The sequence below is a fragment of the Heteronotia binoei genome, chromosome 4 (genome assembly GCF_032191835.1).
Source record: "Heteronotia binoei isolate CCM8104 ecotype False Entrance Well chromosome 4, APGP_CSIRO_Hbin_v1, whole genome shotgun sequence".
Classification (NCBI taxonomy): domain Eukaryota; kingdom Metazoa; phylum Chordata; class Lepidosauria; order Squamata; family Gekkonidae; genus Heteronotia; species Heteronotia binoei.
Window position 1 is genome coordinate 24786069 of NC_083226.1, and position 25146 is coordinate 24811214.

At 48.4% G+C, this 25146-nt stretch overlaps 1 protein-coding gene and 1 non-coding gene across 4 annotated transcripts in view; both read right to left on the reverse strand.

Annotated features, from left to right (window-relative positions):
• MFHAS1 (multifunctional ROCO family signaling regulator 1) overlaps positions 1 to 22312 on the reverse strand; it is a 68817-nt gene extending 46505 nt beyond the window's left edge. For all 3 annotated transcript variants that reach the window (XR_009555316.1, XR_009555317.1, XM_060236960.1), the window contains exon 1: positions 19042 to 22312. Coding sequence is in view for 1 of the 3 variants with exons in the window: in XM_060236960.1 (XP_060092943.1) it covers positions 19042 to 22300 (3259 nt within the window). In the remaining 2 variants the exon portion in view is untranslated. The remainder of the gene's footprint in view (positions 1 to 19041) is intronic.
• On the reverse strand, positions 15285 to 15359 carry TRNAV-GAC (transfer RNA valine (anticodon GAC)). Its single transcript has one exon. It is a non-coding gene; the product is annotated as a tRNA-Val (tRNA).
• Positions 22313 to 25146: the final 2834 nt, after the last annotated feature.

Here is a 25146-nt window from a genome sequence, read left to right on the forward strand (position 1 = left end):
ATATCAAGTTCACTTAGGTCTCTCAGGTTTCACAGATCATACAGCTTTCACTCTCCAACACTATTCTGGGTTGGCTTCTTGGGTATAATGTGCCAAGTCCCTTAAGTCGACTGGTGTCTCTTCTCCCAGCCCTTCAGACTTCTAGACCCACATCTGTTCCCTCAACCACTTCTTTAGCTCTTAAGAGAAGTGTCTCTGTGTCTGTGACCTCTCAGGTCTTTTACTGTGACTCTTCTCTAGTCACACACAGCCCCGTGGCTGTCTAAATAGAGTGAACAGTGAGCTTTGCTTTTCTCGAAGACTCTCCTCAGCTCCTGTCTCAGCTCCTTCTCAGACCAACTGTTCTCTTCAGCAGTCTCCCTCATACTTCGTCTGACACTAACTGCCCTCAGCCGTTAGCTGTCAATCACCTCTGAGAGTTCCGAGCATTCTGGCCCCCACCCTCAGATCACCTGACGCAGGTTCCATGCGTCCTTAGTTTTCTTGTTAACCTGTTCATTACCGTCACAGGGGGCTTAAAAGCAACTGAGACGGGAGTAGATGCATGGGAGCAACTTGCCTGAGCTACTGACCTTGCTGCCTATATTCTGAATAGATTTCTTCAGTTTTGGCCTGTGTCATGGAAACCTTGTTCTTGGATTCTCCTTCAGACTTTAAGCCCTGAGTGCTGCCTCACTGGTGCCTGAACCTCAGTCAGAGCTGTATCTTGACCAATCCCTGATGTTGAGCAACTAACTTTATGTGCTTACTGTCAGCAGTCAGAACGCTTCTGAAAACTCCTTGTTCAGGGTTTCAGTTGTGTTTTTGAAAAACACAGATGGAACCATGTGGGTGGGAAACAGGGTGTTTGTGTGTTAACAACAAAATGACAGCCACAAAAGTGTTAACTACCCACAACCCGCTGCCTTTCCAAATTGCCCCAAGTACCAAAGTGACACTTTTAAAACAAAACAGCTAGTGTAAGGTTTATTACACAGCCACTGCTGTACCACGTGGCATGCCCTTTAGCATACCTCAAAACCCATTCCCTTCTCTTATCTGTTTACAGTGCTCACTAGCAAAGCCATTCAGTCCTGGGCTACAACACACCCATAATGATTTTTGAAAGACTCTGCTAATCTCTTACTAGCAAGGAATTCCCTCTTTCTATAATCCAGTCATGATGGCAGCCTGAACACAGCACTGTCTTCCAGTGGGTTTACTTTGACTTTGAAAGATTCCACATCTTTGACTCCACATCCTTTCTGCATTCCCACCCCCAGGCAATTTATCTATATTAAACATCCTCCCCAAACCTGCTGGCCAGATAAGCCTGCCGCTAAACAAGAATGACCCAAATTCAGATTTTAAACAGAACAAATGCAAAATAAACAAGACAAGGACTCAATTCCCACCATTGACTTAAAGAGGACAAGCAGCTTTGCTTACTAACAGTTCTTCGCTTCCTTTTAGCTGATGCCTTGAACAGAATACAGTTAAATCCCTGCTGGGTTATAACTAGATTCACAAAGCTCCTTTATATAGAATCAGATTGTTAGTTGATCAAGGTGATCTTCAAGTACCATGGTTTCTTCTGACCAGCATCAACTCTCCAGGGCTTTAGGTACAGATATATCACCTACTGGCAGTTTCGGAAAGTGCTGTCAAGTCGTAGCTCACTTATAGCAACCCCGCATGGGGTTTTCAAGGCAAGAGATGTTCAGAAGTGGTTCACCATTGCCTGTCTCTGTGTTACAAGCCTGGTATTCCTTAGAGGTCTCCCATCTAAATAGTAGCCAGAGCTGCCCCTGCTTAGCTTCCGGGATCGGGCTAGCCTGGGCTATCCAGGTCAGGATGTCACCTACCTGATCTTTTTTCTTAATTGTAAGTGTTTGGGATTGAGCTGCTATGGTCACCTCAGTACTGTGAGCTTTGAAAGCTGATACAAATGATTATCTGCTCAACATTGTTCAGCCAATGCAAATATAAAGTATCTACAAACTTTGACTGTGCTATCCCTGTACTATTTACCCTTGTACGTATGTTGGCCACAGTGACTAAAAGGAACCTCCACAAGCAGCAGCAAAAATCTTCAAATACCAGTCCCAGGAGGCAACATGAAGGGAAAGTCTCAGCTTCTATGCCCTATTGTTGGTCCTCCAGAAGAATTGGTTGGCCACTGTGTGAGACAGGATGCTGGACTAGGTGGACCACTGGTCTGATCCAGCAGGGCTCCTTCTGTGGGAAAGGCTCAGAGTCAAGGCCACATCATGGTAGAGCTCAGCTCTGAACAAGGGATTTCCTGGCTCATATACAACTTTAGACTTCAACCTTCCCTCTTATTTGTCTTCATAAGGAATGCAAACACTGGAAGCATTATGGGACAACGTGCTATCGAACAGGAAAAAGGATTTCAGCAGGGCTATCTGTCAACTACCTCACCCGGCCATTCCTTTCCACTTTCTTCCTCTTGCCATCTTCTGCACAGATTAACACTGAAAATCCCTCATTAAAACATTAACATGCTCCTGCAAATTCATTCCCTGAAGCAGACATGCATCTCTGCAGTTGCATCCATGGCAAAGAGTGAGCTGTTTCCAGGAACTGGTATGGTGATTTCAGAGTGGTTGTGGGGGAAGCATCAAGATCTGGAAGGCTGCTCTGATCTGGATAGCCCAGGCAAGCCCAGTATCATCAGATCTTGGAAGCTAAGCATGGCTGACTTTGGCAAGTATCGGATGGGAGAGCTCCTTGGAATACCAGAGCCAGAAGGCAGGGGCAGGCTTTATTCATCCACCTCTCTGAATATCCTCCAGGCCCCCAGCAGGGGTCAATCACCAGAGGTCACCATGACTTCCAGGTGCGCACACACAAAATACACCCCCCCCCCCCAAAAAAAGAGACGATCCGGAAGGCCCATTTTCATACTCCACTATGACAGCTAGAATAGGGAAAAGAGAACCACATGTGTCACTTGGACTTTTTTTTGAAGCAAGGGTAAGATAAAAGTGCGCTAAGCAGTACTGGTCACTATGAAGCTAACCAGGCGCAATTTCACAAGTTTATCACAAGTGTCCTATCCGGTTGATGAGTCCTGGACCTGTTGCTCCTATGGACCATGCATTTTTCCTCAATTAAGAGATGAGAATGTAAAATGTGGCTCCCCCCCTTCACAAAGTCTGTCCTCAGTTGCCATGGTCATCCTTTCCCCACCCCTCCCAGATAAGCAGCCCAGACCCTGCCACCATGCTGAGAAGAAAAGAGAAGGAATGAGGGCACTTGGGCTGCTTGGCCCTGAAGGTCACCTCATAGCATACATGGTGGGAAGGGGAGGCAGCTGATGGCCATGGTAACAGCAGTGGCACCACTTCACCCTTCGGGTTCTAAAGCGGTGGTGTATACACATGCTGCCATGGCAACAGATCTAGCCAGACGGATGCAACCTGTAAGGGTACACATGCGCAATGGTGTATCTGGTGAAAAGAGTCCTGGAATGAGCTGAAAGGCAGGAAAATCCTCACTGGTGCAACTCTCACTAGAGGCCCTTTGGTTCAGTGGGAGATCATCTGCTTTGCATGCAGAAGGTCCATGGTTCAATCCCCAGCATCTCCAGTTATAGGATCAGGTAGGAGGGGATGTGAAAGACCCCAACCAGAGACCTTGGAGAGCCACTACCAGACTGTAGACAATATGGATCTTGATGGACCAACAGTTGGATTCAGTACAGGCCAGCTTAATGTGCCCAACCAGCCCCACATGCCTGCCTGCCTGCCTTTCGGAGGATTACTGAAATAACATCTGCAGATGCCTTTCAAACAATTACAACAATGATAAAAGCTTATTGTTATATTGCTAGGAACTGGAGTTCACCTAAGCTGTTCTCTGGAAGACTCATGCATATGTATATCTGCTTTATTGCTCAAATACACACATCAGTACGTGTATGCACGCACACACACTTTGAAGATTTTTTTCCATTAAAAAATAAATTGCGGCCAAAGGGTAACTGCAGCATCCTCTAAAACCCCAAGCACTCCATCAGTGCCTTAATTTATTGCCTTGGTGCTTTCAACCCTGGCTTGCAAGGACAGCGATGTGATTTGCGCTTAAGGTGCCAGAAATCCCAAGTCCAAGTCCAAGACATGTGCAGCTTAGGGAAAAGAAGGGGGTGCTATTAGAGGAGAAAAGCCACAGCACACTTTGTGTGCATAAGATCTTAGCATCAGCTTCCAGAATTTAAAAAAGGATGTTAAGCTAGTGGCTCTGAAGAAAGATCTCAAAGCCTTGGAAGACTATGCTGACTCAAGACCAATTCACACACAATGTCCACATGTCTATCCTGGTCATGTTGCTCAGCTGTGCTCTGGAAGTTGCTGGTGCAGAACTTAATTCCCAGGTTCACAGGAGGAAGATCTGGAATGGGACTGTGACTCCTATGCCATTTCCCCATATGGAACAGCCCTATTTGCCCTGCTGGGGAATGGGGGAGGGGAAATAACACCTTCCTGGGTCTTTTTCAGATGGGGAGAAGATGAAGGCTGGCCCCTTTTTCCATTTGGTACAGTCCTGATCTCAGTCATATCCCCACATACCTAGGAATTAAGTTCCAGGCACAGACCTCCCAGAACGTGTCTGTTCTCAGGACATCTGAGGAGTCATAAGCAGCTTCCTCCCAAGATCTCGTTTGTTACCTGATGATAACTAATTTGCTATAGCTTGAAAGGACATCATGGGGTTTGAATGTGATTCTTCATAAAAGAGTCCAAAGTATAAAGGAGCAAAAAGTACTCTGGCTACAATAATCTTCAGGCTACGTACATTAAAGAAAAAAATCCAAATGAAGGTGGCAAGGCACCTAAATAAATGAGATCAAAAGCCTGGACCGGGAAATTGAACTCCTTTATGTGAACATGATCTAAACCAATTACCCACTGGCCACAGATGGGCAATCAAATGAGAGTGCCAGTTCAGCTAATGCACAACAGAAAGCCACTATAACAGTGATACTCATTCTGTGGTTTACAGACAATCACATTCGCAATTACCATCACCCCAGAAGAGCCACATTTACCTCCAGCCCTGACATGTGGAGACCTGCACCCCAGAGAGACTTGCAGATTACTCATGCCTCCAGCAGTGGCTGTTTCAAGGTGGGAACACCTGTTAACTACGAGCCCCACTGGGCCTTGTCCACTTTCCTGAAACCTGGGGCCACTGCCATATTGGGAGTAGTGCTCAGAAGAGCTATACATGGTTTTCGAGCCACTGAGTACCACTGCACAACAGCGATCACAGTGCTGGGCCTGGAACTGAGAAAAGCTCACTTTGAGCACTCTGGAGGATGGAAGAAAACACAAATTCAACAAACCAAGAAAGTAAAATTTTCCTCTGAAGTTTTCTTCCCAGGAATAAGCTCCAGACTCTCACTCCCTCCAGCAGTTTTTCTTGCGGCAGAGAAAGCAAACTCATGAATGGAACTAATCATCTGAGCAAAGGATCTCCTGTTTTGATGGCCCAAAAAACCCCCCAGTATTGCATAAAATAAAAGCAAATTAAATAAAATGGTATACAAGGACTCCTTGCACAAGTCTCTTTTTCACATCACCTCCGGCATTGGTTTCAGTAGCAGCAGAACATCTCAGCATCACGAGTCATGTTTTGCTTTACTGGTCACAATGAAAAGGCGCAATCAAAGGGAATAAAATGTCCCAGCATCATCAAAATAATGCACAAAAAGAAACAACAACAGCTCTTTAAAATAGTGGGGTTTTAACGTTAGGGGAGAAACACCCCTAAGACCACCACAAGGGATCCTCAAATTTATCAGTGTTCTTTGGATAGAAGACTAGAAACAGTGGGAAATGGCAACTGGATATCTTGCTCATTATTTCTAACTCTTCCTTTGCAATGTGCAACTGCTGGGAAACGATGGATGTATTCTACATACTCTCAGAGACAATGGGTCAGAGAACACACCTGCTCAACGGAAGAGCCCTCCATAATGGGAAGTAGACCCCAGAACTTGTCCCAGACATCTTTGCAACTTGGGCTGGAATTACATGGGTCTCTCTCTCTCTCTCACACACACACACACGCACGCACTTTTACTCAACAGACAAACCAATGACGAACAGCTTTTTGAGGACAAGCGATCTGAAAACTGACAGCTCTAAGGAGCAGCTAGCATCAGGATGCAAAGACCTCTCTGAGAAGATGCTAAAGCATGGAACTGCATATACACCCAACTGCATTTTTTCTCACATCTGATCCTTTCCCTTGTTATCCTTGCCCCCCTCCTTTCCTTTCCTTTTTTTTTTTGTCTTCTTCACTGCAAGCTCCTTGGAGGAAAGGACTGTTCTTTTTTTCTTTTTTTTCGTGTTATGCTGCAAAGTGTAATGTGGATGATGCTTGACACTAATGAACAGATACTAATTCTTACAATGAAAGGCCCTTAGAAAAGCAAGTTAACTCCACAGGCACTGGGAGCTCTCTCCCATACCACCTCTGCAGTGATTTCTTTCTTAAAAACAACAGTTTGTAATTTAGATACAGACATTAAGGCAATTCAGCACTTATTATTTGCTTCATTTATACTTCATTTTTCTTTGTGATGCAGACTTAAAGTGAATAGGATCAGGGAGAACTGGGTTTGAATCCTCATTCTGCCATATAAGCCTGCTGGGTAACCTTGGTCACAGAGTCTCAACCTAACCTACCTCATAGGGTTGTGAGAAGGTAAAATAGAGGAGAGAAAGTAAAATAGAGGAGAGGCCCACAGCCAGCTTGAGTACCCGTTGGGGAGAAACATGGAGTATAAACGAAGTAAAATAAATTTTTATTGTGCCCTAGCAGTAAAACTGCTATACAGTTATGGGAAATAGGAAGCAGCCCAATTCCACCCTTCATTTCATACCAAAAATTACAAACCCTTAACTCCACTTTATGCAACTACCATTCAGAAGGATTTCCTTTGATCAAATGGGACATATCCACAACAAGGGAAAATCTCTGCATCTACAGAACCAGACATATCAGCAATCCTCAAGAAATTATACCATTTACATCTACAGCAGAAAACACCACAGAAGATTTCATTCCAGTGTAGTTGACAGAAGGGCAAATAATATACCACCTTTCTGCCTACTATGACTGCCCCTCTCCCCAGTAGTCTTATATCTTGTGCAGCCACTCACAGTTTCATTAATTTCCAGTGCAATCCTAAAAACACATTCCTAGAAGTAAGCTCTACTGAATTCAATGGATTTACTGGATGCCCCAGACTTAGGGTTGCCAGGTACATCTGAGATTCCAATGAGGGTGGGGACATTCCAGGAACCGGAAGCACTGCCTCTGATGTACCATCACTGGAAGTGACATCACACATTGTCTCTGCATCACCTGGAAGTGACATAGGCATGTTGGGTGCTGCACTGTGGTCTTCGGGCAAAACTCTATGGTAAAATCACCCTCAAACCATAGTGTTTTGTCCCAAAACCAGAGTGCCTTTATCGCTTCTGGGTGACATAGGCACATTTTGTGATGTTGCTATTGAGGGGGGGATTTCCTTCCACCAGCCAGCTGGCCAGAAGTGAGCAGGAGCCCAGAAAACCAGGGGATCCCCTGCACCCAACTGGGGAATGCAAACCAAACAGGGAAGAACACTGGAGGATAACAGACCAAGAGACAATGTATTCTGTGAAATTGACAAGAAATACTTAAAGAGCCTTACACGCTTCTAATTCATTACTACAGAGCAAGTTTACTTTGGAAACCAATCCACACTTTCAAGAAGACATTCAGTATAATTAATAAACCTCATATAAAGGAAGACATAAGAAATTTATAAAGTAATATGAAAATAGAAAAGTCCATCATACAAAAGTCTACTAGGACGTGCTATTCCAACGTAGCGATGCTGCGATATTGACACGGTTCCAAAATAAGAAACGTGTCCCCTGGGCAGACCTGACAGTAAGCAACTCAGAGGGTGAGACAGATGAAACAAATTATCATTTTGGAGATGAGGGTCCCTCTGGTAATAACAAGGGACTTCCTTTTTTAGACAGAGGTGCCAAGAAACGTCCCATGAATACAGACAATCAACAAGGCAGCAAAAAGAGCAGAGGAAAAATATAGTAGTAAATTTATCTAGTAAGGTTTTATCATCAATTGAAGTTCTCAATCTCGGTTTAGGCTTTGTCCCGGTAACTCAGTATAATTCTTTTGATACCAGGGTTGATTTATTTCAGTTTTTTAGGAACGTGAAATTAAGATTCATGTTTGGTAAGGATTTTGAAAAACATGTGGATATATTTAAAAGTAAATCCTCCTTCATGCCAAATGTTTTTGAACCCCTCTTATTGAGTTATGAAAACCTGGTACTATGAAATATTGAGAAGTTGGAGAGGACTGGGTCTACTCACAGACATAATTTAACTCGAGCACAAAACGGTGCCTTAAAAAGCCTGATGTCAAATAATGAAATAGTAATTTAGCCTCCTGATAGTGGCTCCATTGTAATTATGGATTCATCTAAATATATTGAAATGGTCTTTAACTTGCTAAGCATTGAAGAGCATTATAAAAAGATTCCTTTAGACCTGACTCAACATATTTTGAATATTATTTAAATAATGGTGACAGAAGCGGAGATGCAGGATGTCATGAGTTCTGATGAGGAGGAGCTGGAAGGGTTAACAGACCTGGAAGAGTTGCCAGCCAGTTCCTCAGCTGAACAAACAGCAGCTGGCCAATCAATCACTCTCCAGGCACCAGTGTCAGCTGTTGACAATCAATCTCCTCCAACCTCTCCTCCTCCCATCTCAAGAGTTTGAAGCAGGCTCCGGAAAGAACTTTCAGAGCGAAGACATGAGGCATGCCGATGCTTCAGATCTCTCGGCCCTGAGTTCTAGCAGAGTCACTGCCACCTAGGGAGCAGGCTGATTGAAACTCCCATATAGCTCCCACCCAGAACCTGGTAACCTTGTGGAAGCAACAAGTCTATTCTTTGGCTTGCATCCATGCTCCTGCCTGATTCCTGATCCTGACCTGCTTGATTTCCTTGGCACCCTGACCTTCTGGCTTTTGGACATTGACTTCTGATTCCGGTTTGTGATTCTGCATTGGTGACTTGGCTCCTGCTTGACTTCCTGGACTTTGACCATGGACTGGCTTTGGACTCCTGCCTGCCTGCACCCTGAGAACATGACTAATTGTTTCCACCCACACACTCACTCCACAAGATGGATGAGGAGGCAATCAGAGGCTCTGGGCAGCTAGCAGCCTTGCTCACTCAGGTACAGCACCTCACTCAAATGGTGGCTCACCTGCAACAGCAGCAGCAAGCCACTGTCGCTGCCCCACCCAAGGGCCCGGTGCTTCCCCCAGAGAAGTTCGCTGGGAAGGTGGAGGAGTTTCCTGCATTCCTGGCACAGTGCAAACTGTATATTAAACTACGTGCCAGAGACTTCCCCAATGACAAGACCAAGGTATGCTTCATTGTCAGCCTCTTAAAGTGGCAGGCAGCTAAATGGGCTAGCCCCTTGCTTCTAGCCCCATCGCCCCTGCTGACTGACTACCAGGGCTTTCTGGATCATATGGCGGTAGCTTTTGCTAACCCCCAGCAAGAAGCCACTGCCAATCGGAAGATCTGGACCCTGAAGCAGGGTAGAGACTCTATTTTCCAGTACTCCACTGAGTTCAAGTTTCTGGCCCAAGACCTGGCCTGGAATGAGGCTGCTTTCATGGACCAGTATATGAAGGGGCTGGCTGACGAAGTCCTTGATGAGTTGGCATGAGTAGATTGACCGGCCACGCTGCAAGGCCTAATCACACTGTGTCTCCGCATCAATGGCTATCTGGAAAGCTACCACCAAGCGCGAAGCAGCACCCATCCCTCTCAGCTGCCCCATCGCCTAGCGATGGTGACAACCCCGATGCACACCAGTCCCGAGACTGACAACCCCAAGCCCATGCAACTCGGGGCTGCATGGCCACGGCTCACCCCAGAGGAAAAAGCACAGTGCCGCTCACAGAATCTCTGCCTGTACTGTGGAGGGGCAGGGCATATCTCCTCCGGCTGCCCCGCCAAGCACACCCAGCCCAGTACCATGCCACAACCGCCAGTAAAAGACCAGCCTCAAGTCTGAATGGACCCCCCCGACTTGGGGCACCTAGCCAGGTCCCCTGAACTCTACATTATCGGCCAGGGCCCGTTCCTCATACCGGTTACACTTGGCTTGCCAGATGGGCGCTGGCTGTTCGTCTACACCACTGTTTCCAATTTGCAGGGTCGGGACCTGGTACCGGGCCATGGAAGCCTCACTACCAGGTCACAAGAAAAGCCAAAGCTAGCCATGCTCCCAGCAAAACGTGACCTCTGTTCTACTTCCTTCCTTCCACCATCTCTCCGTTGTGCAAATAAAAGTCAGCCTTGAAGACTGACACAGGCTGCAAAGCCTGAGCTCTGTTTGGCTTTCCTTCCTTCCCCCATCTCTGTGTTGTGCAGAGAGGAGCTGGGCTGCCTCTCCTTTCTTCTCCCCCTCTCCCAGTGTTTGAGAGACAAGCTGGCATCCACTGCCACTTTAGATCCCCTTTGTCTCCCCTTCTTTCTTTTTCCGTACGCAAGGGATGCTCTGTCTGTATTCTTGGTGCTGGGAGTGAGGGGAAGCAACAGTGGGAGGGCTTCTAGTGCCTTGGCCCCACTGGTGGACATTCTGGTGCTTTTGGGGCATTGTGTGAGAGAATTTTGGACTGGATGGTCCACTGGTCTGATCCAACATGGCTTCTCATGTTCTTTCTTTTCATGGCTTACTTTTCCTTTCTTTTCCTTTCCTTCCATTTTTACTGGATGAAATTTTTCTGTTCATCATACTGTTGTTGCAGACATAGGAGCTCTGTCAATGAAAAACTGGCACCCCCAGTTGTAGCCAGCTGGCCTTTCTATGAGATTTCTGTGTGAGTGAGTGAGAGTTAGAGGTGTGGGGCAGAAAGAGATTATTGGAGATTACTGCTGTATATCTCAACAGCACTGGAAGTGATGGTTCTATGAACTTGGCATCATTTTACTGGTCCTGCTTTTAACAGCTGTCTGACACCAAAATTAAACTCCTCCTGTAGACTCCTGCCTGTCTGCACCCTGAGAACGTGACACAGGGATATATTACCATGCAGGTTGCTAATTTCTTAATGAACAAATTTCCAAGATGCCCTGTTTTATATGCCCTTCTGAATATTCATAAGTCTCCCTCTGATCCACCTGGCAGGCCTATTCTCTCGGGCTCAGGGTCTTTATTGGAACCACTATCTAGATATTTGGATCAGTTCCTGCGACCTTTTGTTCCTAAAATTAAATCCTATGTTAAGGACACGGCACACTTCATTCAGATCGTTGAGTCTCTTACCGTCTCAGGCAGTTCTTTGATTTTCTTAACTATGGATGTTGGTGCGTTATATACTAACATTCCACAGGAGTAAGCGAGGCTTGTCATAGAAAAATATCTGGATTGTAGAACAGAGAAATGGCCACCGACTCATTTCTTAATGGATGTTTTGGATGTTATTCTAGAACATAACTATTTTAGATTTCAGGCTGACTTTTTTGTACAGGTCTGTGGGGTATCGATGAGCAGCCATGTAGTGCCCTCTACTGCCAATTTCTTCATGGAGCAATTCGAGATTGAGAATTTTTATCATGTGGATGTTAATCCTTTTTTTCATCACATTGTGGCTTATTATAGGTTCATAGATGATATCTTTACCTGGTGAGTGATTCCTCAATAGTTGAACCTTTTGTCAATTGGTGTAACACCCTTCACCGGACCATTAAATTTAGCTTTTCCAGCACTGGTTCACAAATAAATTTTCTTGATACCACTGTCTTTTTCCGCAGTTCCACCACTTTGGGAGTTAAGGTCTTTCAAAAACCAACAGATAGTAATGCTTTACTACATTTTGATTCTTTTCACCCACAGCACATAAAGCAAAACTTACCCTATAGCCAGTTTCTGTGTTTAAAAAGAAACTCAACCTCTGTGCATGGCTATCAGACTAGCAGCATGAAACTGACAAATGTATTTAGAAGTCGTGACTATCTGTCTGAGGTAATACAACAGGCTTAAAGCAGGGCTGACTGTGTCTCCAGGAAAGATCTTTTAAAATGTAAGAGTAAAGAACAGGACAATATGATTGTTTCTGTGATTTATTCTCCAAAAGGCAGGCAGGTAATTCAAGTCCTGCATAAGCATTGGCACGTAGCGCAGACGGCTTTAGGAGGCTTGGATTTTCCCGTAGTGGGTTGGAAGTGGAGACGAAACTTACAAGATATGTTTGTGCACTCGGACTTGACTTTTAAGAGAGACTCCATCTCCAAGAACTTACCCTCTGGACATTTTAAATGCGTAAAGAATGTACTATTTGTCAACACACTATACAGTCGAATAAGGTGTGTATAAATAATTTCACATGGTATACAAGACATTATTCTAATTGTGATTCTTCTAGAATTATTTATTATTTGCATTGTAGCTATATGCTTTACTATATAGGCTCTACAATTAGACCCTTTAAGGTCCGCTTTTTGGAACACCTGTCTCGTGTTAAAATGAAAGTCATGGAGGCTCTGATGGTTAGCCATATGGTTGAGTGTGGTCACGATCCTAAACAACTTAGAGGTGGCATTATATACAAGGTGCAGCAGAATAATGCATGATGTGAAAGACTTACATAAACTGTTACTGCAAAAGGAAACATATTTTATTCAGAAATTTAATACAGTTGCACCTTCTGGCTTAAATGCACCTTTGGACTTTACTCCCTTCTTATGATTTGCACATATGTAATATATTCATTTGTAAAGGCTTATGACTCTGCCTTTAAGAAATGTGTTAAACATCACCTGATTGCATATAAAGCCGAGTTGGAGCGTCTTCCTTTCTGATAACCGCTAATGCCGCTGTAAGAAATGAAACTGCTGTGTGTAAATTATTTTGAGCATTGGGTGAGCAAAATGTTGTTTATAAATTTCTGTAATTACTTATGTTTTTGTCCAGCAATATATCATCTTTGCACGAAATATTTTTTAGTTCCAGAACAAGGAAGTATATTGATCAGAAGAAGTCCTGAATCGAAACACGAAGTTTACCTAGGAGTCGTGTAATCGATAATACTTCTCTAACATCTGAATCCTTTCATCAAATGAGATAAGAATCTTTTCAAAGCTTTTTTCAACATTTATTTTCTTCGGAGAGGTCTGCGTGTCAATATCGCAACATCACTACATTGGAGTAGTGCGTCCTAGTGGACTTTTGTATGACGGACTTTTCTATTTTCATATTACTTTACAAATTTCTTATGCATTTCTTTATATGAGGTTTATTAATTATACTGAATGTCTTCTTGAAAGTGTAGATTAGTTTCCAAAGTAAACTTGCTCTAAAGTAATGAATTAGAAGCTTGTAAGGCTCTTTAAGTATCTCTTGTCAATTTCACAGAACACCTTGTCTCTTGGTCTGTAACCCAACTGGGGAATGGCAAGCCTACCCAGGCTAGCCTGATTTCATCAGATCTTGGAAGCTAAGCAGAATCAGCCCTGGTTAGTATTTGATGGGAGCAGAGGATTTTTTGAGCAGCAATGCACGGGAACACAGTTCTGGCTGGATTAGTGTTAGGGGTGTGGCTTAATACGCAAATGAGTCCCTGCTGGGCTGTGCAAAACAATGGTGATGTCAGGAGGTGTGGCCTGATATGCAAATTCCTGCTGGGCCTTTTCTACAAAAAAGCTCTGTGTGAAACAATGGTGATGCCAAAAGGGTGTGGCCTAATATGCAAATGAATTCCTGCTGGGCTTTTTCTGCAAAGAAAAAAGAAGCCCTGGATGGGAGGCCACCAAGGACGTCCAGAGCTGCTAAACAGAGGCAGGCAATGGAAATCTATATCTGCCTTGAAAACCCTACAGGGTTACCATAAGTCAGCTATGACTTGACTGCGCTTTCCACCAGCATATGCACTTACGATTGCAGTTAGATGCACAAACAGGCTGTGGCAGCCGGCAGAAGACCACCATCTGTGAAAACTTCTCATGAGCCAAGCATCAATACACCGTCCAAGACAAAAGAAAAATCAGATCCATCTCCCTCCCCAATCATCTTTATAAACATACTCCAAAGTACTTTGATCACTGGAAGAAAAGTCCCGCAATGCATTGCTTATTAAGGTCAGGAGTTTTGACTTGATTTTATGCCAGCCTAATGCTCCGTTTGCCAAAAATATTCTCCTGGCGCTCTGACTCAAGTCGGCATTAGCAAGGCAGGGAAAGCGTCAGGCAGCTGCGGGCCAACGAAGAATGCAAAATAAACCATTATCAGAATATGTCTTGAGCAATCCCCCTGAAATGAGTCAAACCCCACAGCCAACATCTGGACTTTGTGGTTTGTTCTCTCACAGTCAACTGAAATTCTGGAGAAACAAAATGGGCTTTCCTTCCCACTGTAAATTGGCATGACTCTGAGTCATTCTTAAGCATTACAGAGAAGGGCCTGCATTTATTGGAGGACTTTTCAGAGGTTATGAAGAAACCAGGTCAGTACAATTCAGCTAATCACTGAGTATTTTAAAAACACTCCCTCCTTTTATATGGAACATCTGGAAATTTATATAGTTCTAGGGTTGCCAATCCCAGTTGGGGGCAGGAGATCCCTTGGTATGGAGGCCCTCCCCCCAACTTCAGGGTTATCAGAAAGCGGAAGGGAGGGAGTTGAATGTCTGCTGGTTCCCATAGGGCATAATGGAGGATTGATCCACAGGTATCTGGGGCTCAGGGGGCTGTTTTTTGAGGTAGACGCACCAAACATTCAGATAGCATCTGGTGCCTTTCCTCAAAAAATCCCCCAAGTTTCAAAAAGATTGGACCAGGGGGTCCAATTCTGTGAGTCCCAATAGAAGGTGCCTCCATCCTCCATTCTTCCCATATGGAGCGAAAGCATTTAAAAGGTGTGTGGTCCATTTAAATGTGCTGGCCGGAACTCCCTTTGGAGTTCAATCATGCTTGTCACAACCTTGCTCCTGACTCTACCCCCAGATATTTCCTGAGTTGGACCTGGCAACCCCATAATAGTTCCCAAATGTTCATCAGAATCCTAGCTCCACAGCCTAGCATCACACTGAGAACATACAGGACTGAACACAAGAAACTGCCTTAGACTGAATCAGACAGACCCTTGGTCTATCAAAGTCAGTATCATCTACTCAGACTGACAGCAGTTTTCCAAGTTCTCAGGCTGAGGTTTTTCACGCTTCCTGGTCCTCACTGGAGGTGCCAGGAATTGAACCTGGGATCTTCTGCATGTCAAGGAGATGCTCTACCACTGAGCCACATCTGTTCCAGCCCCAATGAACAGCCACAACATCACAAGGTTGTGCCACAGAAGCCTGGCCAAGTTTCTCAGAAGCTTCCATGAAGATTCAAATCTACATGTGCACAACAACTATGGAGAAGCTAAGCAGGGTCACAGAATTGGAAGGGACCTACAAGGTCATCTAGCCCAATCGCCTGCATGATGCAGGAAATTCAGAAACACCTACTTTCCGCCCCCCACACACACAGTAACTCCTGTTCCATGCCCAGAAGATGGCATCCCTGGCCAAACCGGCCTGGAGAAAAAACCAGGTCTGTCCTGGTCAGTACTTACATGGGAGATTGCCAAGGGTCATGATGACACAGAGGCAGACAATGGCAGGACACCTCTATTCCTACTCTACCTTGAAAACCCCATAAGGGGTCTCCTTAAATTTGCTGCAACTTGACAGCACTTTAAACACAATGAAAAGCCCTGCCCCATTTCAGACTACAGGTGTAGGGATTTTGGAAGGCACTTCTACGTGAAAAAAGTCCCTGCAAACACAGGAGTGGAACAATAAGAAAAGAAAAAGAGCAGTAGAAGCTTTCCCCCTGTTTTGAGAGCTTTCTGTTAGCTTGTTATATGAAAGAACACTCAGAACCTGAATCAAGCCTTGGCAGCTGTGCTGCTATCCATTCTACCACCTGATTCACTTGCTTGTGTGAACCACTGGGGCAAACAACCACTTCAGCCTTCACCTGACAGTATCCCAGAATGCACTTCTCTTTGACACTTTCGCCCATATAGGTAAATGGCTGTCATTTATTCCCAAGGGGCAGGGGACACAACAGAAACTCTTTGGGGCAGCGCTGCAGATAGCATTAATTGGCATGGTACCACTGGCAGAGATGAGCACTGCCCCCACGTATCTATGCCTGAAAAAAACCCCACTTACTAACTGGTAGGACAGCCAAGCTGCCCAGGACAACTTGGCTAAATGGATAAGGAAAAGGTGTGCTGCCTCTTTCTGCTATCATTTTTTTTTCATCCCAGCATTCACCCCAAGGAACCCAAGGTGGCATATGTGGCTCTCTACTCCCCATTTTACACTCCAGACATTTTACAATGCGGGGTAGAAAGCAGCAGTGAATCTGCCATTAAGGCCACCAGGAAAATTCCTTAGGAGCCAATAGCTAAGGTTCACAGCAGCCTGGCTCCCAGCTGAAAGAGTTGGGCACTAGTTCCTACCGCTGCAAGATGGGGCTGCAGAAAGGAGGCGCCAGCTTAGACTTAAATTGTGCAGTGAGGGGCCAACCCTGGCCTTGCCGTGGGCCTGGTTAAGGTTGCCCAGGCATGTTCCCGTCAAGGCTTGCTGGGCATGCTCTTCCTCCCTCCCTAGTGGGCAGGGAAGAGAGAGCTGGAGGGATCCTTTTTCAGGACTGTCCCACCCCCTGGTGAGGTGGACAGAAAGGGACTGGCCCAGGGCAGCTTCACAGCAATTTGAAGCTGATTAACTGCACTGCACCTATTCAGGCTTCAGGATAGCTTTTAGGTCAGAATTGAAATACAGCTCCTGAAAGGATGGGAAACTCCCTCCTGAAGCTTCTGCCCAGAGAACCCTGACCTTTCTCTGCCTCTCGGTGAGAAGGGAAGGGCACCCTACATTTTGTCATTTGAGTACCGAAAACCATTTGAATGCAGCATCTCTCTGTTCAAGGCACTGGGACTCCACCCAAATAAACTGTTTGAGGATTGCCAGGCAAAGCCTGAAGACAGCTAACAAGAACATTTATGGATGTAGCCCTCCCCCCCACATACACACATCAGTAGCACACACACCTTTATTCTATCCCGCAGCCACCTCTGGCCTATACTGGTACGACACCATACAAGCCAGTTTGGTGTAGTGGTTAAGTGTGAAGACTCTTATCTGGAAGAACTGGGTTTGATTCCCCCACTTGCACCTGCTGGAATGGCCTTGGGTCAGCCATAGCTCTGGCAGAAATTGTCCTTGAAAGGGCAGCTGCTGTGAGAGCCCTCTCAGCCCCACCCACCTCACAGGGTGTCTGTTGTAGGGGAGGAAGATAAAGGAGATTGTGAGCCGCTCTGAGATTCGGAGTGGAGGGTGGGATATAAATCCAATATCATCATCAGTTTATCAGAGGCGAAAGTAGGGTAAAGTGTACACGCCACAAGCAGCTGTCTTCATTTCAACTTACCTCCAGTTCTCTGGGGAAGAAAACAACCCTACTGTCTGCCTCCAGTCTATGTACCAGTTTTAGGGCTTTTGACTTAAAAGGATGTTTTCCTTGGTGAATACCCAGTTCCAAAGCATAAAAATACTTTTATGCATGACTCATCAAAATTTGCAGCACACCAAACTGAGCACGCACAGCTTGCTATGTATCATGACCTGCTGGTAGCTCCACAATCCACCACCCTTTTTAAAAAGGGGGGGGGGGTGATCTCAGGTGCACAGTAAACAGGGGTGTGAGTGGAGAGTTACCAAGGGCCGCAGGTAGCTGCAGCAGATCACTGATGGCCTACTTAAGCTGAGGATGTCAGCTGGATTTAGAGCAACTACACCTTAGCAAAAACACAAGGAAGGTTGTTTGAAGAAAAAAGGCGGGGGGAGAGTAGGGCTCTTGTGGACTGAATGAAATTAACTGCACAGGCAAACGCATACAGGAATAGCAAAGGTCATTCTGACTTGGATATCAACAACATATGTTATCAAGAAGGGAATTCTCTCAGAACGCAAGTGCCGTATGGCTACAAAGAGGTGCAGCAGTGAAACATTGCTTAAAGAACAGCAAACACAGCCAAATGTTTCCCAAATGGTAAGTTGCTATGGTGTGCACATAGCCACGTGACAAACTTGGCTGAGGGTGCCCATGGAGACAACCCAAAATATTTTCAGATATTTTGGTTATTCAGAGAACACAGAGGCAACCATCCTTAATACACATTTCACTAGTGTGTCTGCACCTGAAAGGCAAGATTTCTTCTTACCACTTAACAATAGAGATAGATGCTCAAGGTACACTGAGGTAAGAGAAAGTTCATCCTGAGGTAGTCTAGTTGTATATACAGACTCATATGTACCACCTTGCCAAGTGACAATTTTACTTCACATCAGTTGATGTGTGGTAAATGTTCATCTGTGCTTATCAACCCTATTGTTTGGCCTGCTGTTCAGAAATCAAGGGAGATGAAAGAGCAGAGCTAATATTCTCATCACTTAGGAAAACAGAACATTTCAAAATACTTTTGGTTCTCAAGGGGGGAAATCCTATTGTCTGTCCAAAGCCTAGACGGTCGTTTTAATGTTTTCTCACATTTGAGGACATGTTTCTCTGGGACTACACAGGTGCTTGGCCTTGCCATGGGGCAAGCTCTCCTCACTTTGGGGCCTTCTTAAATTAAATCTGGTTATCCACTTTGCTCTACCAAGCAGTAAGCAGGATTTCACCATCCATCAAGTGCAGATGCGAGGCAAATCATCATCTGCATTCACCCACACACATTATCTGTGTTCATCCCCACAAGAAGACCTGCAGCTCATTCTGCAGCTCTTGGAAAAGATGGGACTCTGTTACTGCGCCAATAAACACAAATCTCAACTAAAAAGCAGTTGCATTATTAACCTTAACACTTGATAAGCAGCCATGTGCATTCACACACAGACTTTGCGCTTGAACACTATGCTCAATTAAAAATCTCTTACCTGGAAATGTATGCGGGTGGGGCGACCCCCTTTTAAGGCACTTGGAACAGAGGACATGCACAGTGTAGTACAGGCCTGGCCATTCTTGAAGCAGTACATTCAGTTCTTCCACTAGCGGGGTTATGGCTTGCCAAGCCGTCCATATATTTGGTAGGGAGGCGTGACTAGCAATGGACAGAGTATCTGGTTGCTGGGCACCTTTGGCAGGCCTGTAACTGATTACCACGGGGACCTTCCCCCGGTAGGCATAGATCTGATATTTCCCATCAGATCTCTGGACCACGTGGCTATTAATCTGGACGCTGTAGCGGGCAAACAGGCCAGGCGGAAAGATGAAGGGGAAGCTGTACTCTATCTGCAGCTGCTCGGCAACAAAGGACTGTCCGCCCAAGTTGGTCCCATTGATCCAGGCCTCTGCATGGGGCATCTCGTTCTTCACGTAGCAGGGGAACTTGTACCACGCAGTGGCCCCGTTCAGGGGTTTGGATTTGGGCTTATTAACACAGTAACAGAGTCCCATCTTTTCTAATAGCTCCAGGATGAGCTGCAGGTCCTCTCGGCTCTGGACATGGGGTTTGAGGAGCAGCCGGATAACATGAGTGGGGAGGAGCCCATGGAGCAAGAACCCTTCCACATAGTGATGGAGCTGTGTGGCCTTCAGCTCATCTGCAGGGCCATTCCCGAGCAGTTTCTGGAGCAAGACGGTCACATCCCGTTGGCAGAAGACATTGAGGATGTCAATGAGCCTAGGCAGGTTATGGAAAACGTACTCGCGCAGAGTCAGGTGCTCCTCAAAGTACAGCAGCTTGCCGCTCTCGTGCAAGTAGGAAAGGGCGCTCTGGAGACGGTCCTCGGTCAGCCCCGCCTGCAGGCCCAGCCGAGCAGAGTCCCACCAGCTGAGCCACAGCTGTCGAGCCTGCGGCTGGAAGTGCAACTCCTCCAAGACCTGCCAGGACCTAGGCAGAACCCGGTGCAGGTTCGGGAAGATGTCTCTGTGCTCAGCCACGGAGAGGAGCTTCTCCCTCAACCGACGGACCTGGCAGCAATCCCAGCAGCCGATCGGCAGGACCGGTGAGAGGATTTGCAGCCGGTGGTTGAGCAGGTACTGGAACTGAGCTTTCTTGCGCCGGAGGTTCTTGTCCGACACGCCGTAGAAGGCGACATGTGGGCTGGAGCACCGCAGGTCAAAATCTTGCCCCAGGGCTTCGTCAACTTGCTGAGCCAAGTTCTGGAGACCTTCATAGTCCCGTTTCTCCTGCCAGGCAATCTGCCGGTGTATGTCTAAGCACTTCTCCTCCACCTCCCGCTCGGCACACAGGTCTGCATGGGTGCCCACCATGCACACCACGGCATGTGGCACTTTTGCTCCTAGCCAGTGAAGGAAGTGTCCCACAGAGGGGTAGAAACATTGCGGCATGTAGGTGCTCAGGTTCACTACTAGTACATAGAGGGCTCCAGGAGAAAGGAAGAAAGGCTGGATCACGTCGTAGCTGCAGTCACCTGCCAGCTCGTACACGATAAAAGTCAAGCTCCTCTCCACGTCAGCAGTCCAATCCGTCACCTCTATGCCTCTGCTGCCGCCCAGCAACCCTGCAGCAGCTGGAGCCGGTAGCATGGCGGCATGTGGCAGGGCGTAACACCCTAAGCGCATCTCCCCGTTCGCTTTCGGGGGTGGAGGCCGCGGGACGACATCCTGCAGCTCAGTGGCAGAACGTCCAAGCTGGGTTGGCCTAGCAGTTTTGGGGGACAGGCTGAGGAGCATACCCTGCTGCTCGCTGGAGCTATATCCTAAACGGGAACACTTCAGGGGCGAAGCCTCCGGTTGCTCGATGATAGGGAGATGATTTGGCTGTGGTTTCGGGGACCGAGGCCGGGACAACTCTCTTAGAGGCTGCATGCAGCATCCCTTCAGTTGGGTCTTCCCAAAATCCTTGCGGGCTGCAGTTAAAGAGGAATCTCTCTGTCCCAGTTCTTCTTCCTCCTCCTCCTCCTCCTCCATGAGGCACTTTCTTAGCAGAGTTTTGCCTGCGTTTTTCAGTCCCATGAGGACCAGCTTGAGCCGGGGCTTGAGGGCAGGCTGGGAATGGGCCAGCTCTTGCTGGTAGGCCGCGATGTAGGGGATGCCCTTCATGCAGACCTCATAAGGGGGCTGGATCAGCGGATTGTCCTTGATCTTCCAGAGGCTGATGCGGCTGAGCTGCCCGAAGCCCTCGGGCAGGATGGCGATCTGGTTGCCCTGCAGCACCAGCTCCTCCAGGTGGCAAAGCCGAACGATGGAGTCCGGCAGGTAGCGGATGCGATTGTTGTCCAGCCAGAGGGTGCGGAGGTGGCCGAGCTGGCAAAGGTCTTTGGGCAGCAGGGTCAGCTGGTTGCGGCTCAGGTAGAGCTCTTCCAAGCCGGGCAGGGCCAGCACGGCGGCAGGGAAGTCGGCCAGCAGGTTGGAGGAGAGGTTCAGCATCTTGAGGCGCTGCAGGTTGCCGAAGCCAGCCGGCAGGGCTCGCAGGCCGTTGCTGTCCACCATGAGGTTCTCCAGGGTGCCCAGCTGGCACAAGCCCTCGGGCAGGGAGGTCAGGCCCGTGCCGCTAAGCCAGAGGATCTTCAGGCGCTGCAAGGAAGCGATGCCCTCGGGCACGGCGCGCAGGAGCCGGTTCCCCGAGCAGTCGAGCTCCTCCAAGGCGCCCAGCTGCAGGAGCCCCGGGGGGAAGGCGGGCAGCTGGTTGTGGTCCACGTCGAGGGCGCGGAGCTGCTGCAGGCCGGCCAGGTGCTCGGGCAAGCGGCCCAGGCGGTTGAAGCTCAAGTCGAGCTCCTCCAGCTGCCGCAGTTCGCCCAAGCCGGCAGGGAGCGTCCCCCCTCCGTCGGCGCCCAGCTGGTTGTGGCTGAGGTTGAGCTTGCGAAGCCCGCGGAGGAGCGCCAGCGCCTGCCCGTCGTCGCGGAGGCAGCGCAGGCGGTTGTGGCTCAGGTCGAGCTCGGCCAGGTGGGCCAGGTGGCGGAGGGCGGCGGCCGAGGGCAGCCGAGCCAGCCGGTTGCGGCGCACCGAGAGGCGGCGCAGGCTGCCGCCCACCGCGGCGCACAGCCCCTCGGGCACCTCTTCCAGGCCGCGTCCGCTCAGGTTCAGCGTCTCCAGCGGCGCGACCGGCGGCGATTTGGGCTCAGCCTCGGGGCCGCTCTCCTCCTGGGCGGCCAGCTCCAGCTTCCTGGCGCGCAGGGCGGCGTCTCGCCACAACCGGGCCGCCTCTTCTGGACGCTCCGTCTCGGCCATGGTGCTGCCGCCGCCGCCGCCGCCCCTAGGACGCGCGGGCTGCAGAAGAAGCCGCAGGGGCCCGGGCACCGCCGCCGGCCTTGCCCCTGCCAGCCGGGCCGCCGGGCCGCGCGAACTTAGCGAGGGGCTCGGCCGCCTCGCTCGCCATGGAGGGAGCTGCGGGCGGCGGCTGCTGCTGTTTCTGCTAGGCGGCGACGCTGGAGGAAGGCATGGCCGCTGCAGGCAGGTCCCGTCTTCTGCGCCTTCGCCGCCGCCGCCGCGCCCGGCAGAGCATCCTCCCTTCTCTCTCTCCCTCTCCCTCTCCTCCTGGGCAGTTGCTCCCAGCAGGCGGAGGCGGCGCCGGCGCTCTCCCGAGCAGGGGCTGGGAGGAGCCGAGGAGGCGGAGGCGGCGGCCGCGACACCGCCCCCCTCGGCACGTAACCGCGCTTTTGGCTGGAGGAGCCGCCCTTGGAGGAAGAAAGGGCGCGCCGACGAGGCTGGAGCCGCGCCAAGGCCGCTTCGCTTCCTCGCGGCCCCAACAAGCGTCTCCCGCCTAGGGCGGCCGCTGGAAACCCCACCCCAGGCCAGCCCACCCCCGCGCCGGCATGCTCGCAGTCTCCATTTCCTTGCGCTTGGGAAAGGATTGGGAATAGCGGTGTGCTGGCTAGACTGGCTTCGATGCGGCGGGAGGGGAAGCTCTGCGGCACCGCGCTCGTAGAGGAAGGGAGCCTTCTGGGGGGCGCGATCCTCCGGCCGCAGCGAAGCTTCTTTAGAACTTGGTCTTTTCGGTGGCTGTGGGGTGGGTGGGTGTGGAATGCACCTGCGTAAACGAGCTGGCTCTTCAAGAGCTGAGGAAATGGTCAGGCACAACTCAAGAGCTATTGAAATGAATGGGAGCGGCTCACCAGGAGGTTTCTCTTAAGGTTGCCAGGTCTCTTCTGACCAGTCACCATGGGGGGGGGGGGGAGAGGGAGGAGGCTTGCCAGATCCATGTTAGGAAACTCCTAGAGATCTGGGAATAGAGCCTGGGGAGGACAGGGACCTCAGTGGGGTACAAAAGCATAGAGTCCACCCTCCAAAACATCAGTTTGCTCCAAGGGAACTCTATTTTCTCTTGTTTGGAGAGTAGCTGTAATGGGGGGGGGGGAATCCCCAGGTACAACCTGGAGGCTGGCATCTCTTTTGTCTTAATTGCCCCTCCCCTTAAATTGGTAAAAGGTAAAGGTAGTCCCCTGTGCAAGCACTGGGTTACCAATCCATGGGGTGACGTCACATAAGGATGTTTTCGTGGCAGTTTCTATGGGGTGGTTTGCCATTGCCTTCCCCAGCCATCTATGCTTTACCCCCAGCAATCTGAGTGCTCCTTTTACCGACCTCAGAAGAATGAAAGGATGAGTCAACCTTGAGCCGGCTACCTGAGCCCAGCTCCCTCCAGGATCGAACTCAGGTCATGAGCAGAGCTTGGACTACAGTACTGCAGCTTACCCCTCTGTATCCCCCAAAGCCAGGGTCTCTTAAACTAGGGTTGCCACTTCAGAATGGAAAAGGATCAGGGCAAGTAGGCCTCTTTACATCTTGACCAGAAGAGTCCAGGCTAGCCTGATCTCATCAGATCTCAGAAGCTAGCACGGTCAGCCATGGCTAGTATTTGGATGGGAGACCACCAAAGAACATCAAGTTTGCTATGCAGAGGTAGTCGGTGGCAAGCCAGCTCTGAAACATCAGTTGCCTTTGATACATTACAAGGTCGCCATAAGCCGTCTGCAGCTTGTCAGCACTTTCCATCACCACTTGAATCATCAGCTGAAAAGAAGATGACAGTAGTTGCCATTGTGAGAGGGTGAATTTATTATTCCCAAAACCTAAACAGGATAGCCTGATCTCATCAGATTTTCAGAAGCTAAGCATGCTCAGCCTTGGCTAGTATTTGGAATGGGAGACCACCAAAGAATGCCAGGGTTGTGTGACGTGGAGGCAAGCAATGACAAACCACAGTAGATAAATTATATTATTTGTTCAATTTTTTAAACCACCCATTGCACAGTTTGGCCAGCTTCCTTTTATTGTGGCAACAATCCTCTAAGGTAGGTGAAGTTTCAGCAGACAGTGAATGGCTGGCCCATGATCACCCTAGGAAGTTTCATGGCAACTGGGGATTTGAACCTGGCTCTCTCGAAGGCAGGCAATGGCAAACTGTCTCTGAATGTCTTTTGCCTTGAAAACTCTATGGCAAAGGTGTCAAACATGTAGCCTGGGGGCCGAATCAGGCCCCCGGAGGGCTCCTATTAGGCCCCTGAGCAACTGGCTGTCATCTGCTTCGTTCTCCCTCTCTCTTGCTTCCTTCTGCATAACAGCTTGCTTTGCAAGGCTTACTCAGTTGCTCAAGAACTACAGAGCAAAGCCTCTATTTTCTCCATTGGCTGAGGCTCGTCCCTTGGGGAGGAAGAGGGGAGGCAGCGCTTGCTTTGCCAGGCTCTCTCAATCTCACAGCAGAGCTACTGAGCCAAGCCTCTCTTCCTTCTATTGGCTGAGACTCCTCCCCCTCCTGGTCACCTGCGGAAGGAAGAAAAGTGCCAGAGCTTCCTTTGTCCAGTTCCATGGATCTCATGGGAGAAATACAAAGAAAGCACCTTAAGGCCAACAAGTGCTTATGTGAAGCTCTGGGAATATGTGGAGTGCCTTTCCTTCCCCCAGGCTTAAAGGGGCTTCCATGGGAAAGGTCGTCGTAACCTTGATCTTGGAAGCGGTCACAGCATTGGAAATCCTCACTTTAAATAACCTGGAGTCAGGAACTGAAGCATTTGGTAACAAGGAACTCCCTCTGATCTGAAGGGGAAATCCTAATCAAGGATTTAGAGTAGCTATGT